The sequence below is a fragment of the Haliotis rubra genome, unplaced genomic scaffold (assembly GCF_003918875.1).
Source record: "Haliotis rubra isolate DU_JTF1 unplaced genomic scaffold, ASM391887v1 Scf136, whole genome shotgun sequence".
NCBI classification, from domain to species: Eukaryota; Metazoa; Mollusca; class Gastropoda; order Lepetellida; family Haliotidae; genus Haliotis; species Haliotis rubra.
The window spans coordinates 879,232-898,907 of record NW_025765292.1 but is presented as its reverse complement, the minus strand read 5'-3'; the positions used below and the strand labels follow the sequence as shown (position 1 = coordinate 898,907).

At 39.3% G+C, this 19,676-nt stretch overlaps 1 protein-coding gene across 1 annotated transcript; it reads left to right on the top strand.

Annotated features, from left to right (window-relative positions):
• Positions 1 to 3,625: 3,625 nt before the first annotated feature.
• Positions 3,626 to 16,942, top strand: LOC124268070 (threonine--tRNA ligase 1, cytoplasmic-like). The gene is given in 22 exon segments (XM_046703090.1): positions 3,626 to 3,719; positions 4,837 to 4,887; positions 7,040 to 7,221; positions 7,553 to 7,668; positions 7,928 to 8,057; positions 8,431 to 8,450; positions 8,453 to 8,547; positions 8,730 to 8,794; positions 9,296 to 9,374; positions 9,592 to 9,738; positions 9,947 to 9,979; positions 9,981 to 10,046; positions 10,477 to 10,572; positions 10,738 to 10,808; positions 10,937 to 11,099; positions 11,302 to 11,439; positions 11,574 to 11,651; positions 12,320 to 12,420; positions 13,082 to 13,183; positions 13,477 to 13,549; positions 14,384 to 14,498; positions 15,010 to 16,942. Coding segments are annotated over 22 exon segments (2,127 nt in total). The 5' UTR covers positions 3,626 to 3,662; the 3' UTR covers positions 15,159 to 16,942.
• Positions 16,943 to 19,676: the final 2,734 nt, after the last annotated feature.

The following is a 19,676-nucleotide window of genomic DNA, read 5'->3' as shown; positions in this document are numbered from 1 at the left end:
AACCATTAGTGTTGTATATTGTATTTGGCGAAATGCAAATGTACCAGTCTTTGATGGCTTCAGGTTAATTACGTCACAATAATGATGACGCTACAATCTATCATTGATGACATCATGTTGATCCTATTATACTCCCCGACGACTCACTACTCGGGGGCTCCTTTCACGAAGCAACCTTTACTAAGGTCAGGGATACTCTACAATTATAGAGTCTCCCTGCTAAGGTTAACCTTAACGTCCATTCTTTAACATTGCATTAAGGTTACTTAAGTGACTGACGATCACCTTAGTGCTTTGTGAAAGGAGGCCCTGGGTGCCGTTGTACAAAGCGACCTTAGCGCTAAGGTGAAGTAACTCCCATACTATCCGAGGTCACTTATCCGAGTAATATAAATGTTATGCAATATTGATACAATTTGTGTTGTGTGATCCTTTATTGTTTTACACTGGGAATATATCATGTAGTATGCGAACCTATATCATATTTAATCTAATATGATTCCTGATTGATTCCTTTAATAAGGATCAGCTAACATTGACTTTCAGCACAAATCGGTATGTATAACTGATAAAAGCAGACGAATCAATGAGAGGTTTTACGGTATTGACATTAACTTATTGGCATGACGATGCAGATACTGTAGACATGAGCAAAAGGAGGTCAAGGATGTAGGCTGAAGCCTTTTAATTGCAGACATATATGCAAAGGGGCGCGTGACGAGTTGTGTGTGTGTGCGTGCGTTTTCGTTTTCAAGAAGACAATACAATTCTCATATAAGGAGTAGTGTCAATTCGACCTGTCGTATAATGTAAACCGTTTATTGTTATTCATTTTTTTCATTTGTTTTACGCCGCAGTCAGAAATATCAAACATGTATCACGACAGCCCGTGAACAGTCGAGTTCTAGTTGTCACCAGAATGAGAAATACCCCATGCTATCAGTTTACAATACCCCCAAAATACTCAACCTGATACAATGATCTAATACAGCTAAAAAACAACCCGTAAAGATCCGGGTTAGAATCGATCTCCAGTAACCCATGCTTGTCGTTAGAGGCGACTAACGGGATCGGGTGGTCAGGCTCGCTGACTTGGTTGACACTGTCATCGTATCCCAACTGCGTAGATCGATGTGCATGTTGTTGATCACTGGATTGTCTGGTCCAGACTGTATTATTGATAATTCTCAGTGATACTTCAAAATCCCAGATTCACATCTCATGTACCACTTCTGTTACAATAGACAGAAAGAGAATATTACCAAAGTGCTTTCTGATATAAAATATATATCAACACATAATATAAACGTTATATCTTGCCATGACATCACAATCCGATGACATCACTACATCATTTATCTCGGTCACTGAAACCGATTCACTGGATTGTCTGGTCCAGATTCGATTATTTACAGACCGCCGCCATATAGCTGGACTATTGCTGAATGCGGCGTAAAACTAAACTCATTAACTCACTGTTCTAATCTTCCCTTTGCAAGAAATTCTGCTTCTTATAGTTTGATTGGTTTGATTGGTTTCTGAAATGTAGACATTGTTGTAATATGTGCGTGCGGGCGTGTGTGGAGATGTTGACTTTGTTCTCGATATGACTGACTGTTCATGTTGATGGCTGTTGTTATCGGGAGGTGGCGGTAGGAGTTATAGGTGACATACTGGTCTGTGTAGGATTGCGGTAAACTGGCGTTCTTAGTCCATCTGGAATGAAAAGGTTTTGGATTGTTCTACCCTAGGGTCGTTCTGGGAGGAGCTGTGATGGCGAATGTACTTTTCAGAACCAACAATGGGGTTGGAATGGTGCTGAGCTGATTCTTCGAAAAATGTCATGAAAATTTCAGCGATAAGTGGAGATAGGGGGGAACTCATAGGAAGTATTGTATTGGCTTGTAGATCTTGTCTTTGAAGGTAAAATAGGAGATGTCAATACAACTGGAAGCGAGGTTGATGGTGCTCTCTATGGATTTGCAATCTGGGAACTAAAAGAAGGGAACGGAAGTGGGTGGTGTCTTTTAATGCTGACGTTCTAATTAAGCAGTGTGATCATTCTGGATGGTGATGTAGATGGTCTTGTCTCTGTAATGGCACGTTTCTATTTATTGGTCAGGGTTCGCCGTGGTTTGGATGTTTTCTTGGTGGTGTCTCTGATCTGATACAAGAGGTAGCCAGCATCGGAGTGGTCATCATTTATTTACCATCTTGATGTTCACCACAGTATATACCACCGTGTGGGTACATGTATTAACTGGCAGAATATGTGCGAAAACCTAATACATATACTTGCCTTACAAACCGGCTGAAATAAAGCTATACATTTAAATATTCATACTATCAATCAATGGTTGGCCATTGAAGGATTTGGTTACATGTGTACTTACATGCCGCCAATTATATGGTCTGAATATTACAGACCCTGGTGAAAAACATCATTCACTCAATCGCGTGATATTTGTGTTTTAGTCAACACTAAGAACATATGACAAACAATTCAATTAAAGAAGAGAAGACTCTGATACTACACTGCTTATTTTGCCAGGGCGCCCAAGATCGGGTCCTGGTTGACTGCATGTCATCCCATTTGTTCACTTCACCTCACTTTTTATTTGCACAAATGTAGGCCATCGGCCCGTAGTACAATATTGATCAATATACAATAGATAAATAAATTACACAATATCAAACAAGGATGTATCATCAAACTATACTTAAAGCAATCATATTGCATAGATGTACATGTAGCATTATTTCCATGCAATTACTTTATAACTGTATGTCGCAAAATGAGAAATAGTATAGTACATTAGTGCAACAATATTTCTAATTGCATGCTCAGTTTCACAAGACAGTAAGATGTTGAACTTTGGAGAGTAGGGTTTACATAGTATTTAGCCGCTAGCACACTAGCAAAAATGAAAATCACTTTCGACACAACCCTGTTTACAAATACAAATACAACATGTTCTCTGCTCGCGAGGGGTTTTATTATATCTTCCAGTTTCTATATGCAGTGTATGGGAACTGCATTTAATCTTGCAAGAGCACGACGAAAATTTATCAATTGAAATTACTGAAATATATGATTCCGTTTCAAATATAGTTTTATATAATGAATAAGTGATGATGAATGCCAATCCTTTATGTATGAAGATTGTAAGCGCCAAAGAAATTCAGATACAAATGAATCTGGGGAATTAACTTCTTGTTGTTCCCATGCATATCCAAGTCTGTACTTATACAAAAGAAACTTTATCTTAGAAGTCCAATTAATCTTTCCATTTGTAAATGCCTGGAATTGCCTATCCTACCACTTTCTAGGATACCTATATTCAGGCATACACAGCGTAAGAATGCATATATATAGAGAGGGCATCTCCCACCACCTCTCCCATTTGAGTGGATCGATGTCCATGGCTATGTCATAGACTGTGTTGACATTGATAGTGTACATATTCCATCCCAACACGATCGAAGCTACACAGCTGCTGTTCCTAGTTGTGTCTGTATTGTCACTGAAAAAGAACGTTGCCCTTAACATATCGAACGGACTTGGTGGTAGAAAAGATACGTTCATTGATCCTTACGAATGAGCTTACAGTGACAGTGGTAACCGGAACTAGATAATATTGAAGTACAACCGAGAGAGAAGCATGGCGGACAACGTGGCGGAGGGGGTTCAGAAGATGGATATATCTGGAAAGAAGCAGGCACGACGATTTTGATTATATATCACGTTCTGCAAATCATGATTTCCAGGATAAATTTATTCCGCTTAGGAAAGAAGATAGGACTCAACTATGTCAGGGCCATGGGAATGGTGTGTTTATGTTGTGTCAACTTGTGTGCGCCTGGTGAAATATACCCATAAATACTGTAAATAAGCTTGCTCCATCATAGATAGTGTGGGTAACTTAACGATCCTGCTGGATATGCATGGACATTCAAATATGATCTGTGACAAGCGGTCGTGCCATTGCGTGTTTGTTTCGTCACGCCCGCATTGATTGTTAGGCGTTGCATCAGCCACCAGGCGGTGTAGACTCAAGTTGTGAGGCCCGTGAAAATAAGGAACTATGTTTTTGCAGTTAACTTTTTCAAACCTTTAGTCATCAGAATTTGGCTGGGGATTATCCATCGGACAACATTATTTACATGCATCATTTGAGTTATTTAACTACACTCAGAGTTTCATATGAATGAAGTTGTGTTAGTGCAATAATATTGATATCTTTCCACTGGCTATTATTTGGTGTAACACCTGCCACATCTATAGTACTTTTGAGTACTTGTCTGTTATGCTTGATCTAGTTCTAGGTGTGATAGTACAACCTGTGCTCAGTGAACACCTTACAGTTATATTACATCAGCCAGGAAGATACCTTGCTTGTTATATAAACAAGCCAGTCAGCTGTAGTAGGAACAAATCAGCAGTAGATCATTCGGTTATAGCTTAATCAATACATAGTTATATTGCCTGTACTCAGTAATACCAGCCATGGAAGACGACAAAAGCATGGTAAGATGTATAGTGCACTGACTTTCTGGCCATGTTCTCAGGGCTATGGTTGTATGTACACATGTAGTCGTGTCACAGCTGGCAGAAGTCTGTATAGGCTAATGGGGATCAAGAAGTGTATCATTTCTGAATTATGTTTATTGCTATCATTGTTTTAGTTTTTCTTTTTGTTCATTATCATGATTAAGGATATTTTTCATTTTGAATAATTTCAATTATTTCAACGGGTTCCTTGGTACTTGATAATAGATACAGTCATAACTGCTTTAGTTTCTAATCCTGCTAACAGAATCATAAATTGTCTTCAGAAATCAAAGAAGAAGGGCTCAGCTGGAGGGGATGGAGCCCGCCCTCCTCGGGTGAGTACTGTGTGACAACTCTCAAATGGAGGATGAATGATCTGAAAATAATGACTCAGAAAGTATATGTTTTCATACCAAAGAGGTAAATATTTGATTACTTGCTTGTGTTCCTGGAGATTGTTGAATATATGCATGTTGAAATGAGCAGAATGTTGATTAGCTGAAAAATAGAATTGTATGTATAGAGCTTTAATAAAATTGAATTTAATGTATAGTGCTATGTTCTGACTAATTAGCCTTGTCTAATGTCAGGGTGGTATCATGAGTTCAATTGCCCATGCAGTTCTGATCAGTAAAGAGATGTGCCCTGTAAAGTGCACCGCTCGCTTGTTGACTTACCTGTGTATGAAAATCGATTTCAGTGTATCATGATTTATGATTGCTTTTGTGGAGATATAACTGTTAAAAACTGCAAACATAGTGTGAATGTGTCATAGCAAAATATGCTGAAGTCAGTTTGTCTTGATAGATATGTATTGATAAAGGAATTGTGCTTTCTATTTTTGTAATTTCTTACAATTACACAATTCTTTAAACATGACTAAGAAGGATAATTGGTTGAAAATTCAGTCATAGAATATGTTGGAGGAGAGATAATGTGAAAATGAAGCTTGATTATGAATTTGCTATTATTTGCAATAAGTATCAAAACAACAGACAGTATTTATCGCTGTGTTGTATACATGTGTACAGCGGAAGCCTTCTAAACAGGCATTTCTTGGGACCGGCAAAAAATGCCGGTATAGACGGCGTGCCGGTTCAAAGAACCTTTCACTTTTCAACCTGCTGATCTTCCGTGTGCTGTAAAATACGACTGAACAACGTGTTGATAGTCATCATATTCTTCGTTCACATGTCACTCACCAATTTACCTCACCTAATTAGGCCCAATCCTTATCAATACTCCTTTTATCAGGCAACATCATTGAACTTGATGCCGATAGTAATCCATTGTGTTGTTAATGTTAATACACGTTCAGCCAATCTGCCAATCAACAGGATAACCGAGATACCGGATGCCGGTTTAGGGGGTGACAAGTACTGTACAAACAGTCAATTGGGCGGTCTTTGTTGTGCTGAAATACGGAATAGACTGACGCCGGATTAGAGGGGCGTGTAAATTATCATAAATTAACTAACTTCTGTCGGGACCAAATTCTAGTGCCAATATAGAGAGCATGCTGGTTTAGAGGGCTGCTGGTTTAGAGGGCTTCCACTGTATATGTTTCGGGAACATAATGTTATACAGCATTGTTGTGGAAATATTTCTACTGGCCTCTGAGTTTGGGGTTGGTGAGGTATCCAGGTGGTTAGGCTATTATGTACAATGTGTTAAGCATATTTATATGATGTCCCAGTATTATCAAAACATGGAGTAACAAGTATCACAATATATCAATATACTGATAAGATTATTTATTCTGTATGTGTATAGATGAAAACTGTGTTGACCTGAAACTTAATGCTTTATATGAACCATTGTAATCGTAGTACATGTTCATGTTTCTATGGCAGTGAAATATAAATTCAGTATCAATATTCAAAAGGTATTTATACAGTATTCCCTTTAAACATTTATTGTCCCATGGATAATGCAATGTAAGATTACTTGCCTACCTGGGATATTGGTAAAAGCCACTTTAAATCCCACCCACCTGACTCTTTCGATTTAAACAATATTTATTCATTATTAAATGAACGGATTGGTAAACAGGCTATAAGCCTATAAAAATACCTCTCCGAATACAATGCGATGGGAAACATTTTATATACATTCATCATTACAGACAAGAGAACACACCATTTGAGGACTAAAAGACTTAATGAAAAAGACAGTAGTATAATTAATCAATTAGGTAAAAAATCGTTTTGTTAAGGTAAAGTAGTCATGTACAGATTTTACAATATTTTCATTGATTTTGTCAGAATATGAGTAACTTCCACATAGTACAGATTGAATATTAAAACCATTTATGTAATAGAAACACTTCGATCGAATTGTATTAAAATTTGGACAGATAAATAGAAAATGAATGGCATCTTCATAATGATGGCCACAAGTGCAAGTAAACGTATTTGAAGAAAACGGTCAAATTTATGTGCGTTTAAGTGACTCTTTCGTGTTTATCAACGTTGAGATTTATTTCAGCTTGACCCTCCACCAGAGTTTATTGCACACAGAGAGGAATTGTGGGCAAAACTAAAGAAAGAGCATGATGATTGGGTGGCAGCTCAAACTCCCCAGCCAATCAAAATCACGCTACCTGATGGCAAGGTTGTTGAGGGAGAGTCCTGGAGAACTTCACCATATGATGTTGCCAAGGGAATCAGGTAATGGGATGATGTTATAGCAGTGATACAACTCTTACATGGAATATGTGGAATGTCACTTATTTCAACCTGCTTGGTTGTTTCTGTGTATTGGGAAAATAACCCACCATTTAATCATGTTTTACTCTGTGAGATTTCCGTCACCAGATGAAACCATGTGTAATGTGCATCCCTGTTTACCAGTATACAGCAACTTTATTGGCTGTGTTATCTTGGTCAGTGGTTATAACAAATGGAGTTGAAATAGTTTTGAAGGACCTTGAACCATCTGCTCATATTGTGAAATACATGTGAGGTTTTCTTGAGACAATTTGATATCTGTATTTTCCAGCCAGGGTCTTGCAGACAACACTGTGATAGCTAAAGTCAATGGAGAATTGTGGGACCTCGATCGGCCGCTGGAGCAGGATGCATCTCTGCAGTTACTCAAGTTTGATAACCCAGATGGTAAGGATCGTAATACTATTAAGCATGTAGGGCACTCTCTTTCTAATCTGAAGTATTTTTTAGCTTGGTGAAATAACCCCCTCAGATGAATAGAATCTTTCTACTTGGTTCGTATGTTTTCATTACTTGAAAGTTGATAAAAATGGAGTTATTTGGGGTTACTATGACTATGGCTGTGCTGAAATGTGTACTTGGCGCATTTAACAAGTTAGAAGACCTGACAGTCTTGTATATTCACAACTACTGTTCCTCGCTTCAGGTCAGTACGTGTTCTGGCACTCCAGTGCCCACATCCTGGGCGAGGCCATGGAGTGCCACTACGGCGGCCATCTATGTTACGGTCCACCTGTAGAGAATGGATTCTACTATGACATGTACCTGGAGGACAGGTAGGTCCAACCTGTGTGGTCTGTTGACAAGTGTTAACTCGGTGGTATTGGTGTAGGTAAACATGATACAATATTGACTCTGTGATCTTGTGGGGATTCTTTGGTTGACTTATCCCCCCCATTTTGTATAGATTGTACACCTGGCTCTTTGCTTATCTCATCATTCAACATGTTCACTGATGACCTCATGAAGATCTGGGTTCGGCTGTTTAAAACTGCTGGAATATGGCTGATTGCCTTGTTAAACCTGTTATACAACATCCACCACTTACATGTGGTCCTGTTTCCCTATAAACTATAGACTGCCCCTATAAACTGAAATTTGATAGCTGAATTGTGTGTTGATTTGTTGTTGATTGATCTTTCCCTTCAGACAAGTATCAAGCAATGACTTCCCTGTCTTGAAGGCGTTGTCAAGCAGGTTGTCAAGGAAAAGCAACCCTTTGAGAGGCTAGAAATGAAAAAAGAAGATCTACTGAAGATGTTCGATGTGAGACTTCTATATTTTGATATATCTATCAGGTAGTTCATTATAGATTACCAATGGAGATGTTAAGAGTGATACTTTGAACAGCTCGTGTTTATATCAGGGTAATTAGGCATCTTTCTCTGATTTCAAACATTCCTTGAAATTAGTACTATATTTAATTGCCGGTGTATTTTCTGTTTCAGTATAACAAATTTAAGCAGAGGATTCTTAATGAAAGAGTGACCACTCCCACCACCACTGTATATAAGTAGGCATTGCTTTTTTTCTCTTTCTGCATTTGTCTGTTAGACCAATCTGTAACAACAATGATGATGGTGATGATGATGATGATGATGATGTGTGTACTTTTATGTACTCAATGCATGCTCACTGTGCCAAGTTCTAATATCATGGCCCAGGTCACATTGGGTAATCCATTACCCTGGATTAGTGTGCCCTGTTGTCAGCTCCCTGGGAGTATCCAACCCAAGCTGTCTTGTCAGGCACAGTAGGTAAACAGTCACATGACTGTGGCATCCTGAAGTACTGATGGTACTGCTGCATCACAATGCTGTATTTGTGGAAAGTCCTCTGACTGAGGGAACACCACATCTGCTACATGTGCCTCTGAGATTCTAGAAACTCGGTACTTTTTGACTTGTTTGTGAATCTTAAAGATGCTAAGGTACTTTCTTTGTGTTTAGATGCAGACCTTTTAGTGACTTGTGTTGAGGACTTGAGTTTCAACTTGACTTTGTTCTGTTTTTAGATGCGGACCTTTAATTGATTTATGTCGGGGACCACATGTTAGACATACTGGCAAGATCAAGGCCATGAAGGTCACCAAGGTGAGAGTTTCTGTCCTGAGCCAGTTTGTAAAGTGTGTCTTATGTGTCATTGTGACCTGAGGAGACGGGTAATGGCTCACACTGTCGGCCATTAGCTGACCCACTCATCCAGACCCTCTGTTAATTATTACATTAGTTGGCCTTAAAACTGTGTGTTATGTTCCCAACCTCATCCTGCTCCCCACATCATGTATGATGTACCGCTTATTGTCATCAGAATTCCTCCACCTACTGGGAAGGGAAGGCAGACGCTGAGTCTCTACAGAGGATCTACGGCATCTCGTTCCCCGACAACAAACAACTGAAGGAGTGGGAACACTTCCAGGCAGAGGCTGCCAAGAGGGACCACCGCAAGATTGGAAAGGTGGGAACAGCTCAGTACCTACCTACAACATACTTATGGGAAAACTGTCTGGCTTTAGTGCCGCAAGCCAATGTGCTGAGTTGTGTCTCTGTATGGTCGCAGGTTCAAATCCCATATCTGCCCTGGTTGTAAATTATGATTGGTCAGCTGTAGCGGTAACCATACTGGCCCTATAAGCTGTTGAAACTCTGTTTGATTTGTCTTTCAGGAACAAGAGTTATTTTTCTTCCATGAATTGAGCCCCGGGAAGCTGTTTCTTCTTACCTAAAGGAGCTTTCATATATAACACACTTGTAGAGTTTATCAAGGTGAGTGAGTATCTGGAGACTGAGATTCAAGTCCCCTTTGCTGCAAGTAGCTTTGAATTACAGATTATCTGTAGTAATATGCAAGAATCAAGTTGTTGAGGGACTGTTCATAATCTATGGCTAGGTGGGTGGGTGGGTGGTGTGATGATGATTATAAGAGGGGTCACCCATTTTGTTCTGGGAGGGGGGGCAGCAATTTTGTACAAATTAACTGGGGGGGTCAGCAATTTTGTACATAAAAATATTTTAAGAATATGCATAAAAATTATGGGAAGGTGGGGTCATTAATTTTGTACATGTGGGGGGTGGGGGTGTCACTTACTTTGTACATAAATTTAGGGGGCGTCATTCACATTGTACATGCTCCTCCATGAAAATCATCATCACCTCACCTAGACAATATATGTATGGTCTTCTATTCTTGTTTCAGTCTGAGTACTTAAAGAGAGGTTTCCAGGAAGTGGTGTCGCCCAATATATACAACAGCAAGTTGTGGGAGCAGTCGGGTCACTGGCAGCATTATGCTGTAAGTACTTGCCTGTAACCATGGTAACATAGTTATAAATGGAAAAATGTTAATGTAGTCTAACTGACACGATGGAATAGTTTTGTTGTATAAAGGTCACTTGGAATCAACAAATATCATTATAGAAAAAGAGGATGAGTGTTCATGTTTTAATTTTATTTTCAGGAAAATATGTTCCAATTTGAAGTTGAAAAAGAGACCTTTGCATTGAAGCCTATGAACTGCCCTGGTCATTGGTGAGTGCTTGACAGAATAACTTCTGTATGATATTTTAAACTTTCAATACAATTTGACAACATTTTGTAACAAAGACGATTTTAATAAATTAATCCAAAATAAAGTTGAATTATATGTTCATGTATAGTTTGATGTTCGACCATCGGAACCGGTCATGGCGAGAGCTCCCCCTCAGAATGGCAGACTTTGGTGTCCTCCATCGTAATGAGTTGTCTGGGGCACTGTCGGGGCTGACCAGAGTGAGGCGGTTCCAGCAGGATGATGCCCATATCTTCTGCAGATTTGACCAGGTGTGTGGAGAGTCTGGCTATTACCATGTGTACTGCTGTATAATGAGAAAAGATATGTCATTCATGATGAACTTGTAATAAATGGCAATGGATCAATGGTTAAGGCCTTACTTGGTCCCTATTTATGGAGCATCTCCATCATCTGCTGCCATGTGACAACAGTCACAAACTCACTGACGGATCATGTGTGGGTGTGTTTCAGATCAAGGAGGAGATCGAGGGATGTCTCGACTTCCTAAAGCATGTGTATGGAATATTCGGGTTCAGCTTCCAGCTGAAGCTGTCCACTAGGCCGGAGAAGTTCCTTGGCGACATCGAAGTGTGGAACGATGCTGAGAAGGTTAGTTCATCTTATAATCCCCTGAAACATGGAACATTTCTTGTTGAAATGATGTGTAGGGACTTGTGTGAAAATACAGAATATTTACAGAATCCCAGTGGCATGTTTTGTAATGAAAACTGATTTTGTTGCAGCAACTGTCTGAGAGTTTGGACAAGTTCACTGACAAATGGGAACTGAACCCGGGTGATGGAGCCTTCTATGGGCCCAAGGTGAGTAGGTTAGACAGGCTACCTTAGATGTGCTTGATCAGTGGGAAATAGGCTCTCTGACACACTGAGATGCTGGGGGGATTCCTGGACTGAGTACGATGAAGACAGGAAGTTGCCAGCTATGAATTAGTGTATTAGTCGCTGACTGCTTGGAAAAATCTCCAAGCTGTCACTCAATTACATAGCCAACACACAGCTATTTACAGGCTGCTGGAGAAAACTAGAATAACACATCCTCTCACTTGCTGTCTGAATCCAAAAGTGGCTGCCACATATTGTGCTTGAGTGGTCAAGCAGGATGGCATTGGAAATTGTGGCTCAATGCTTTGCTCCCCATTGTAATGCCATAGGTTTCCATGTCAGACTCTGATGACATCACTGGTCTCAGTCACTGAAGCTGTGCCCTGTTACACTGCAACACTCTAGGTCTATGTTATAGCATGGGGTGTAAGATAGTCCTTATGCTATGATCAGTGGTGTAATACGGCCCTGTTTGCAGTACTTTTTACAAGAAACTGCTTATTTCTTTTTACAAACCGGAAAAGTTCAAAATAATGGCGTTGGATGTTAAATAGCGTCTTTTCCTCATGTTTTTTTAATATAAAATATCTTAACACACGTTGATAACGTATACCATGATTCTCTATGTGAGACTTCTCATGTTTCAGATCGACATCACCATCCTGGACGCCCTGCGTAGAGCCCACCAATGTGCCACCATCCAGCTGGACTTCCAGCTACCCAACAGGTTCAACCTAGGATACGTCAAGTAGGTGGCAAATCATACATCAACTGTGTCACAAAATGTACGTATTCCTACATGTCCCCGACCACGTCATACCAAAATACATTAAAATATGGTACTTGTTGGTCCCTGCCTGGTGCTCGGCATTAATGGGTACAACAAGGACTGGTCGGCTCGGAGTCAGTATAATGTGTCTGAGTGGGGTATTCATGCTTCACTGCGGCATGGTATCTCAGTGGGCTAGCACTATAAAACCAGCTTCTGTCTGGGCTAGTACAAGCAGCCACACATACACATACACGCGCATGCACGTCGTCATATGAGCGAAATATTCTCAAGTACGACGTTAAACCCAATTTCACCTCACCTCCTACATGTTCACACAGGCTTTAAGTAAACTGAAAGATGGCAACCATTCGATTATGTGAACTTCATATGCTGCGTCAGTCATCTTTACTGAAATTGACGAGATCATGGTGTGGTGATTTCCTTTACCTGAATTCATAGACCGGTACCTTTATGTACCTGTATGTGTTTAATGTCTGAACATCTTACTTTGAACTGCTAGGTATGTCAATAGTTGTCAGGTTCCATTGAATATGGATGCAACATTTGCACCTGTTTTTACATGTCATGTCAACATTATATATGTGTGACTATTTTACCTTCTACTTCCTGTTTCCAGTGAGCACGGAGAGAAAGACAAGCCTGTCATCATCCACCGTGCTATCCTCGGGTCTGTGGAGAGGATGATTGCCATCTTGTGTGAAAACTACGGGGGCAAATGGTGAGACGTTCTTCACTGCATTATATATCTATTGGGGAAATTATGGTTAATGAATAAGATCACTTCAAAGTTTTGTTGATAATTAATTTGTACCCGAGACAATTTACAAATACCCAAAAGATTGTTTGTACAATTGTCTCAGTGGAATTCTGGTGCTCTTAGTTCATAATGTCATTTCAGCAGTAAATGTTCCAAGAGACATTTTGGAACTCAATAAGGAAATACTAGGAGGTAGACTGTAGACTTTGTCATGTCCATGTTGATCTCATGTTGTCTACACCTGTGTGTTTCAGGCCCTTCTGGCTTTCACCCCGCCAGTCCTGTGTCATTCCTGTTGCGCCTGCCTTCGACGACTACGCAAACGAGGTAACTCTCATTTCAACAAATTGGCATTTATATTCAAATGTTTTATTCACATGTCAAGTTTTTCACATGCCTCTTTCTGTCTTGATCATGTAACTGTCAACACCAACAACAGGATGAAGATATGGGGCAGGATGTGTGTCCCCCATGCTCAATGTAAATCAGATGGTTACACCGAGTGTCTTGGCTGTGACTGTATGTTGTGTGTCAGTTATATCACTAACTCAAAGCCATTATGGAGGTGATGTGCTAGCCTAGTGGTTAAGCCTTCACTCGTCATGCCAAAGTCCGGGGTTCGATTCCCAACGTAGGTGCAATGTGTTAAGCCCTGGTGTCTTCCCGCCGTGATGGAATATTGCTAAAACTAAAAGTATAGTAAAACCATACTCATTCACTCACTCACTTACTCAAAGCCATTATGTGAAGTCTGTGCTCCATAAACACATCAATGTGTTCCTGTAGACCTGCAGAGCACAAATGTCAAGTGAGAAGTATGAATGTTTTGTAGTTCTACCAAATTGTCAGACAAACCTGAAGATGGTAGCTGATTGTATCATTGCCTCCCAGTCCCTGATCAGACACTGATGGACAAGTCAGCTATTGAGGTGTCAGTGTTGGTTGCCTTTGTAATACTTTCTGTCTTCTCTGTTGTGTGTGGGGGGTGGGGTGGGGTGAGTCTAGTGGTTAAACCGTTCACTCGTTATGCCGAAGTCCTGGGTTCAAATCCCCACATGGGTACAATGTGTGAAGCCCATTACTGGAGTCCCCCGCCGTGATATTGCTGGAATATTGCTTAAATCAGCGTAAAACTTAACTCACTCACTTTGTGGTCTCTAGGTGAAGAGACAGATTCACTCAGCTGGGTTTGTGTGTGAGACCGATCTGGACACCGGTGCTACTCTCAACAAGAAAGTGAGGAATGCTCAGCTGAACCAATATAACTTCATCTTTGGTAAGTGCTGCTTATGTCCTGAATCTTACATTGCAGATCAGTGCCATTGTCACTTACATCTATGCTTGGTCAGCGTGATTGATCATATAGTTTCTTCGTGATTAATTCATGTCGAGGTTTCTTTTAAGTTGTATTTGACTCCTTTGTTGTGAAATTGTGTTGAATTCTCAAACTTTTGGCAACCACATAAAAGTTTGATGAGCATTTAGAAGTTTGATTAACATACAACAAGGGATATAATGTAATAAAGTTGTTATCAATAAGATTCCCTATCACAAGGAAATAACATCTGACATCACTAAAGTCCTGAACTTTGAATGATGCACCCCAGTTGTGTAGGTGGTAGGTTTCACTCATGGTACAAAGTGTGAAGTCCAGTCTAGATAGTTAATATGACAAGAGCATCCTAATAGCTGTGTAAGTCATACTCACTTTAAACAAACATTGTCATTAAACAAGAATGGTGTCAGTTTAAACTGAATCTTATCAATATTGATGCTAATCTCCACAGTTGTTGGCGAAAAGGAGAAAGAAAACAAGACTGTAAACGTGCGTAGCCGAGACAACAAGGTTCATGGTGAACACAGCATTGACCATGTCATCTCACGGTTCTCCCACTTCAAGACCAGCCGAGTTGCTGATACTGAGGAGGGTTTCTAGACTCTTACTGGAGGAGCTGCTCTGTTCCGGACGCAGATCTGTGACAACACATCCAGTCAACATGAACACTGATATTTTCTTTCACTTGGGTTAAATTATTTGCAGATTTACAGTGTTATTTAAAGGATATCATGTCACATTTCAGTTAAACATCCTTCATGAATGATGAATGGGACTGCATTGGGTGTGTGATGGGGACGTCAGTCTTTACTACTAGTGTAGACCATGGCTAGTCATTCCTTTCATAGACATAGTTCTCGCAAGGTTTTAAAGCACTCTGTTCTTATATAGTTTGTAGAAAACCTAATTCCGAGCTGTAGAGATAGATGTGATTATTTCCTTGTTAATCTTATTTATTTTCATGACTTGTTCATTGTTTGTATCTGAATCAACAACATTTGTCTGGACTGCAAGACATTCAGGATAGACCAGTTCATCATGTTAATATCTAAAGATTTAGTTGAAGTTATGAAGGTTGAGAACAGCAATAATTGTAAGAAACAACTGATAAATGTTCAGAAAGAGTGAACCTGCACAGATATATAAGCTTGGTAAACACGGTTATGACTGAAGTTATCAACTTCCTGATAATTGTTCTGTAACCTTTGTTCCATAGTCATGCCTTATGTTCAGCCAATCATCTTCACAAATTCTTGAGGGGTGTTGAGATGGCCCAGTGGTTAAAGCCATATCACCCAGGTTTGATTCTTTCCCTGATTAAAATGTGAAGCCAATAATTGGTTTCCCCACCATGACATGGTTTAAAGTGTCATAAAGGTGACATGAAACATTCTCTCCAATTCATGACCAAGACACTCGCTACACACTTTCTGAACCTCTCTTTCTTGTGTGTCATTGGTCACATACATCCACACATTTGCTGGTCCAAATTGAGTGGAACAATATATGGAAATTCAGCCAGCATATAGCATCAATAACCACACCTTCACTCTTTCATTTGATTACATGACAGATTGATATGAATGCTTGTGGTGTACTTAAGAGAATTGAACAGTTGTGTGGAAGCTTCTCAACATGGACACAAAGGGCTAGATATGAATCAGTGTGTGTCCTGTTATGTTCAGCTGCTACAGGATATGTTTTGGATTTGAGACTCTAGTGGTCCTGATCAGATGTTCTGAATTGTGTATCTCAAAGGAGGAACACTTGGATTAGCTTCCAATCTACTCTAGATGCTACTATGACAAAATGTGAGACATACTAGATCCACACCCTTGTCATTTTGAGCAGATCATATGATTCAGATCTGTTTATATACTACAGACAGAATTCTGATCAAACAATCAAATGATTTCTTTGTTAATTGCAATGGTTGGGAGGTGGTATAGTGTAGTGGTTAAAGTATTAGCTTGTCACATGGAAGACAGGCTTCTATTTCCCACATGGGTACAATGCTTCCAAGCCCTTTTATGGTGTTCACAACAGTGAAATTTCTAAAATATTGTACCATCATACTCACCAACACAACGTGTTGCAATATGTTAGAATCCTATCCAAAATCTGTTGTTTTTGTACATTGTAGCTGGGTGATAGGGAACACGAGGGACAAGTGAAAATATGAACTAACAACGGTAGGTGTGAGACTAACACTGCTCAAGCCAGTATACACTGTGAGCATCGGTCGGTCCACACCACAGTAGATAGAACTGTACATCTAACGAGGGTCGAGGCCTGTGCTATTTCTTGCAATATTGTAGTGTATCGTGGCTGCTTATGGTTACCATCTTGCAACCGGTATGCTCAAATAAAGACTGTCAACATACCATGTATCTTTCTGTTATTGCCATTAGAGTGGGAGTGGTTGTATATGTGTTAGACCAGTGATGTTTTGCTGTAGGCCTTAGTCCATTAACAGGTACCCTGCCCAGGGCCTCCAACCCAAGTACAGAGAGGATCAGGTAAACCAGTCTATTCAGTCCACCAGAATGAAGGCACAATCTAGATTTTTGGGTTTTATTTTTAATTTTCTATTTATTTATTTATTTTGTGTTGTTGTTGTTGGTGGTGTGTGTGTGTGTGTGTGAGAGAGAGAGAGAGAGAGAGAGTGAGATATGTACAACAGTACCGCATGACAACACGAAGATAATAAAATCTAAACCTACCACAACGAAGTCCGTATCCTCATTCTGTTGAGTATTGATTTTTTATAGGTGGTGCCTTTTGCTATTTACAGATTATTTTCATTTTATTTTCTCGGTTTCCATGGAAACGTTTTTGGACTTAGTCTTAAAAGAAGGGTGGAAGCCGTTTCGGGCATAACTCAAGAACCGTTCAATATTTTCAACAAAACTTGGTAGATATATCAAACAGATCCTTAAGTGGTGCCTTTTGCTATTTGCAGATTTTTGTCATTTTTATTTTTCTTGGTTTCCATGGAAACATTTTGGACTTAGTCTCAAAAAGTAAGGATTGCTTTCGTTTCGGAACACAACTCAAAAACCGTGTAATATTTTTCAACAAAACTTGGTAGGTATATCAAACAGATCCTAAAGTTGTGCCTTTTGCTATTTGCAGATTTTTGGCATTTTTATTATTCCCGGTTTCCATGGAAACGATTCGGACTTAGTCCCAAAAGTGAGGGGTGGGCTTCGTTTCCGGAGCACAACTCGAAAACTTCTCAATATCTTTCAGCAAAACTTGGCAGATATGTGAGGCAGATCCCAAAGTAGTCTATTTTGAACATCATCCCTCCCTTGAACATCCTCCCCGCTCCCCTCGCTCGCACACACACACACACACACACACACACACACACACACACACACACACACACACACACGTACGTCTTGCAATCACACCTGTCACCATTCACTAAACAGAAGGGACCAGAATGAGAGCATAACTAAACGTGAAGTACACAGCGGAAGTAGTCAGAACATTAAATGTATGTTAAATTCAGCAAAGTTTCCGCTGTTATAGCCAAAGTGCTTCCATTCTCGCCAGTCAAAGTTGGTTCCGATTTGAAGCGGTGCTATTTATCCTTGTATATTTAGTGTATAGACGGACACTAACTCAAGGTTCGCCCTACCCGAGTGGTTACGTATCACACTGCCCTTTCTTAATAATATACACCTAAAATACACAAATCCTTCCGATTGCACTTTCAGTATTATGATGTATATTTTGCGTTATCGTTCAGATATTTTTTCATGAAACTAATTTCAGTATCTACATGTAGCCTTGTTCAATATAATATCATACATGGATACAGGGTACACGTTTTTATTCTTTGAAAGTTTTTAATTGTTTGAATAATATTTACAAAAAATTGACACACTAAAGCGTAGTACACCATATTTTAAACCTTTACACAAGTGTTAGAAGATCAAACGTAGCCATAACTGCAACATGTACTTTAGTTCCTGTGATGTACAATATTCAATACACTGGGACTAATATTGCAGTTTCATATGAACAGGTTAATGAACTGCGATTTAATTCAACCTTATAAGTAAAACTGATAATATTAATGAAAATGATTTATACATTTTATGAAATGTATATGCGCACATATTTAAATGAATTGTCGTTTTTGTTTGTGTCGTTTTATAGACAAAACAACGATGTATATTGATTGGCCAGTGCGCGTTTGTCAAAAACGTTTTATGATTCACTATAATTGTTTTCGATAATATAATCAATTCATATTCGAGTTAAAAATATTGTGATGACAGGATATCAAACTCTAACAATATATATACGAAAATTGTTTTAAAATATATAAACCATGTCATATCTTAATTTGGACAAACCTTACATCCATATTCTAATAGTTCCATACAAAAAACTATCTTTTTGCATCTTTCATTGCATGCTTATGAGTGAGTGAGTTTAGTTTTACACCGCACTCAGCAATATTCCAGCTATATGGCGGCGGTCTGTAAATAATCAAGTCTGGACCAGACAACCCAGTGATCAACAGCATGAGCATCGATCAGCGCAATTGGGAATCGATGACGTGTCAACCAAGTCAGCGAGCCTGACCACCCGGTCCCGTTAGTCATACTTATGACAAGAAATAGCTACATAATCATAAACAAAGAAAATTCTTATCCTAGAAAATATTCGGGTGTTGTGAAATATTATTTTTCATTTACGTTAAACTGATGCCAAACAGGTGCGCGAGTTGCTCAAAATAAGATGCGCAGTCATACCGTCTAATTGTTGATATGTTCAGGACACTATTTAAATGGTAAATTCATTCATTTTATATTTTGTCTAAAGAGTGTTAAATTCTGACATAGAAGCCGAGACCGTTTATACAATGAATGGACATTAGGCGAGATAAATACTAATCAAGATACAAATCGTCGTCTTTTTCCGACGTCGCAAAATGCATAAAACAAGCAATGACGTCAACTAAAATGTTGTATTATTTTCAGTAATTTCATTACATTTGAAGATATGGCTAATACTCTGTTAATAATGATGCAAAATTAGTCAAAATACATCTTCACAAACAGAAGAATATGGGAATCTAAGAACTAACCTATATAT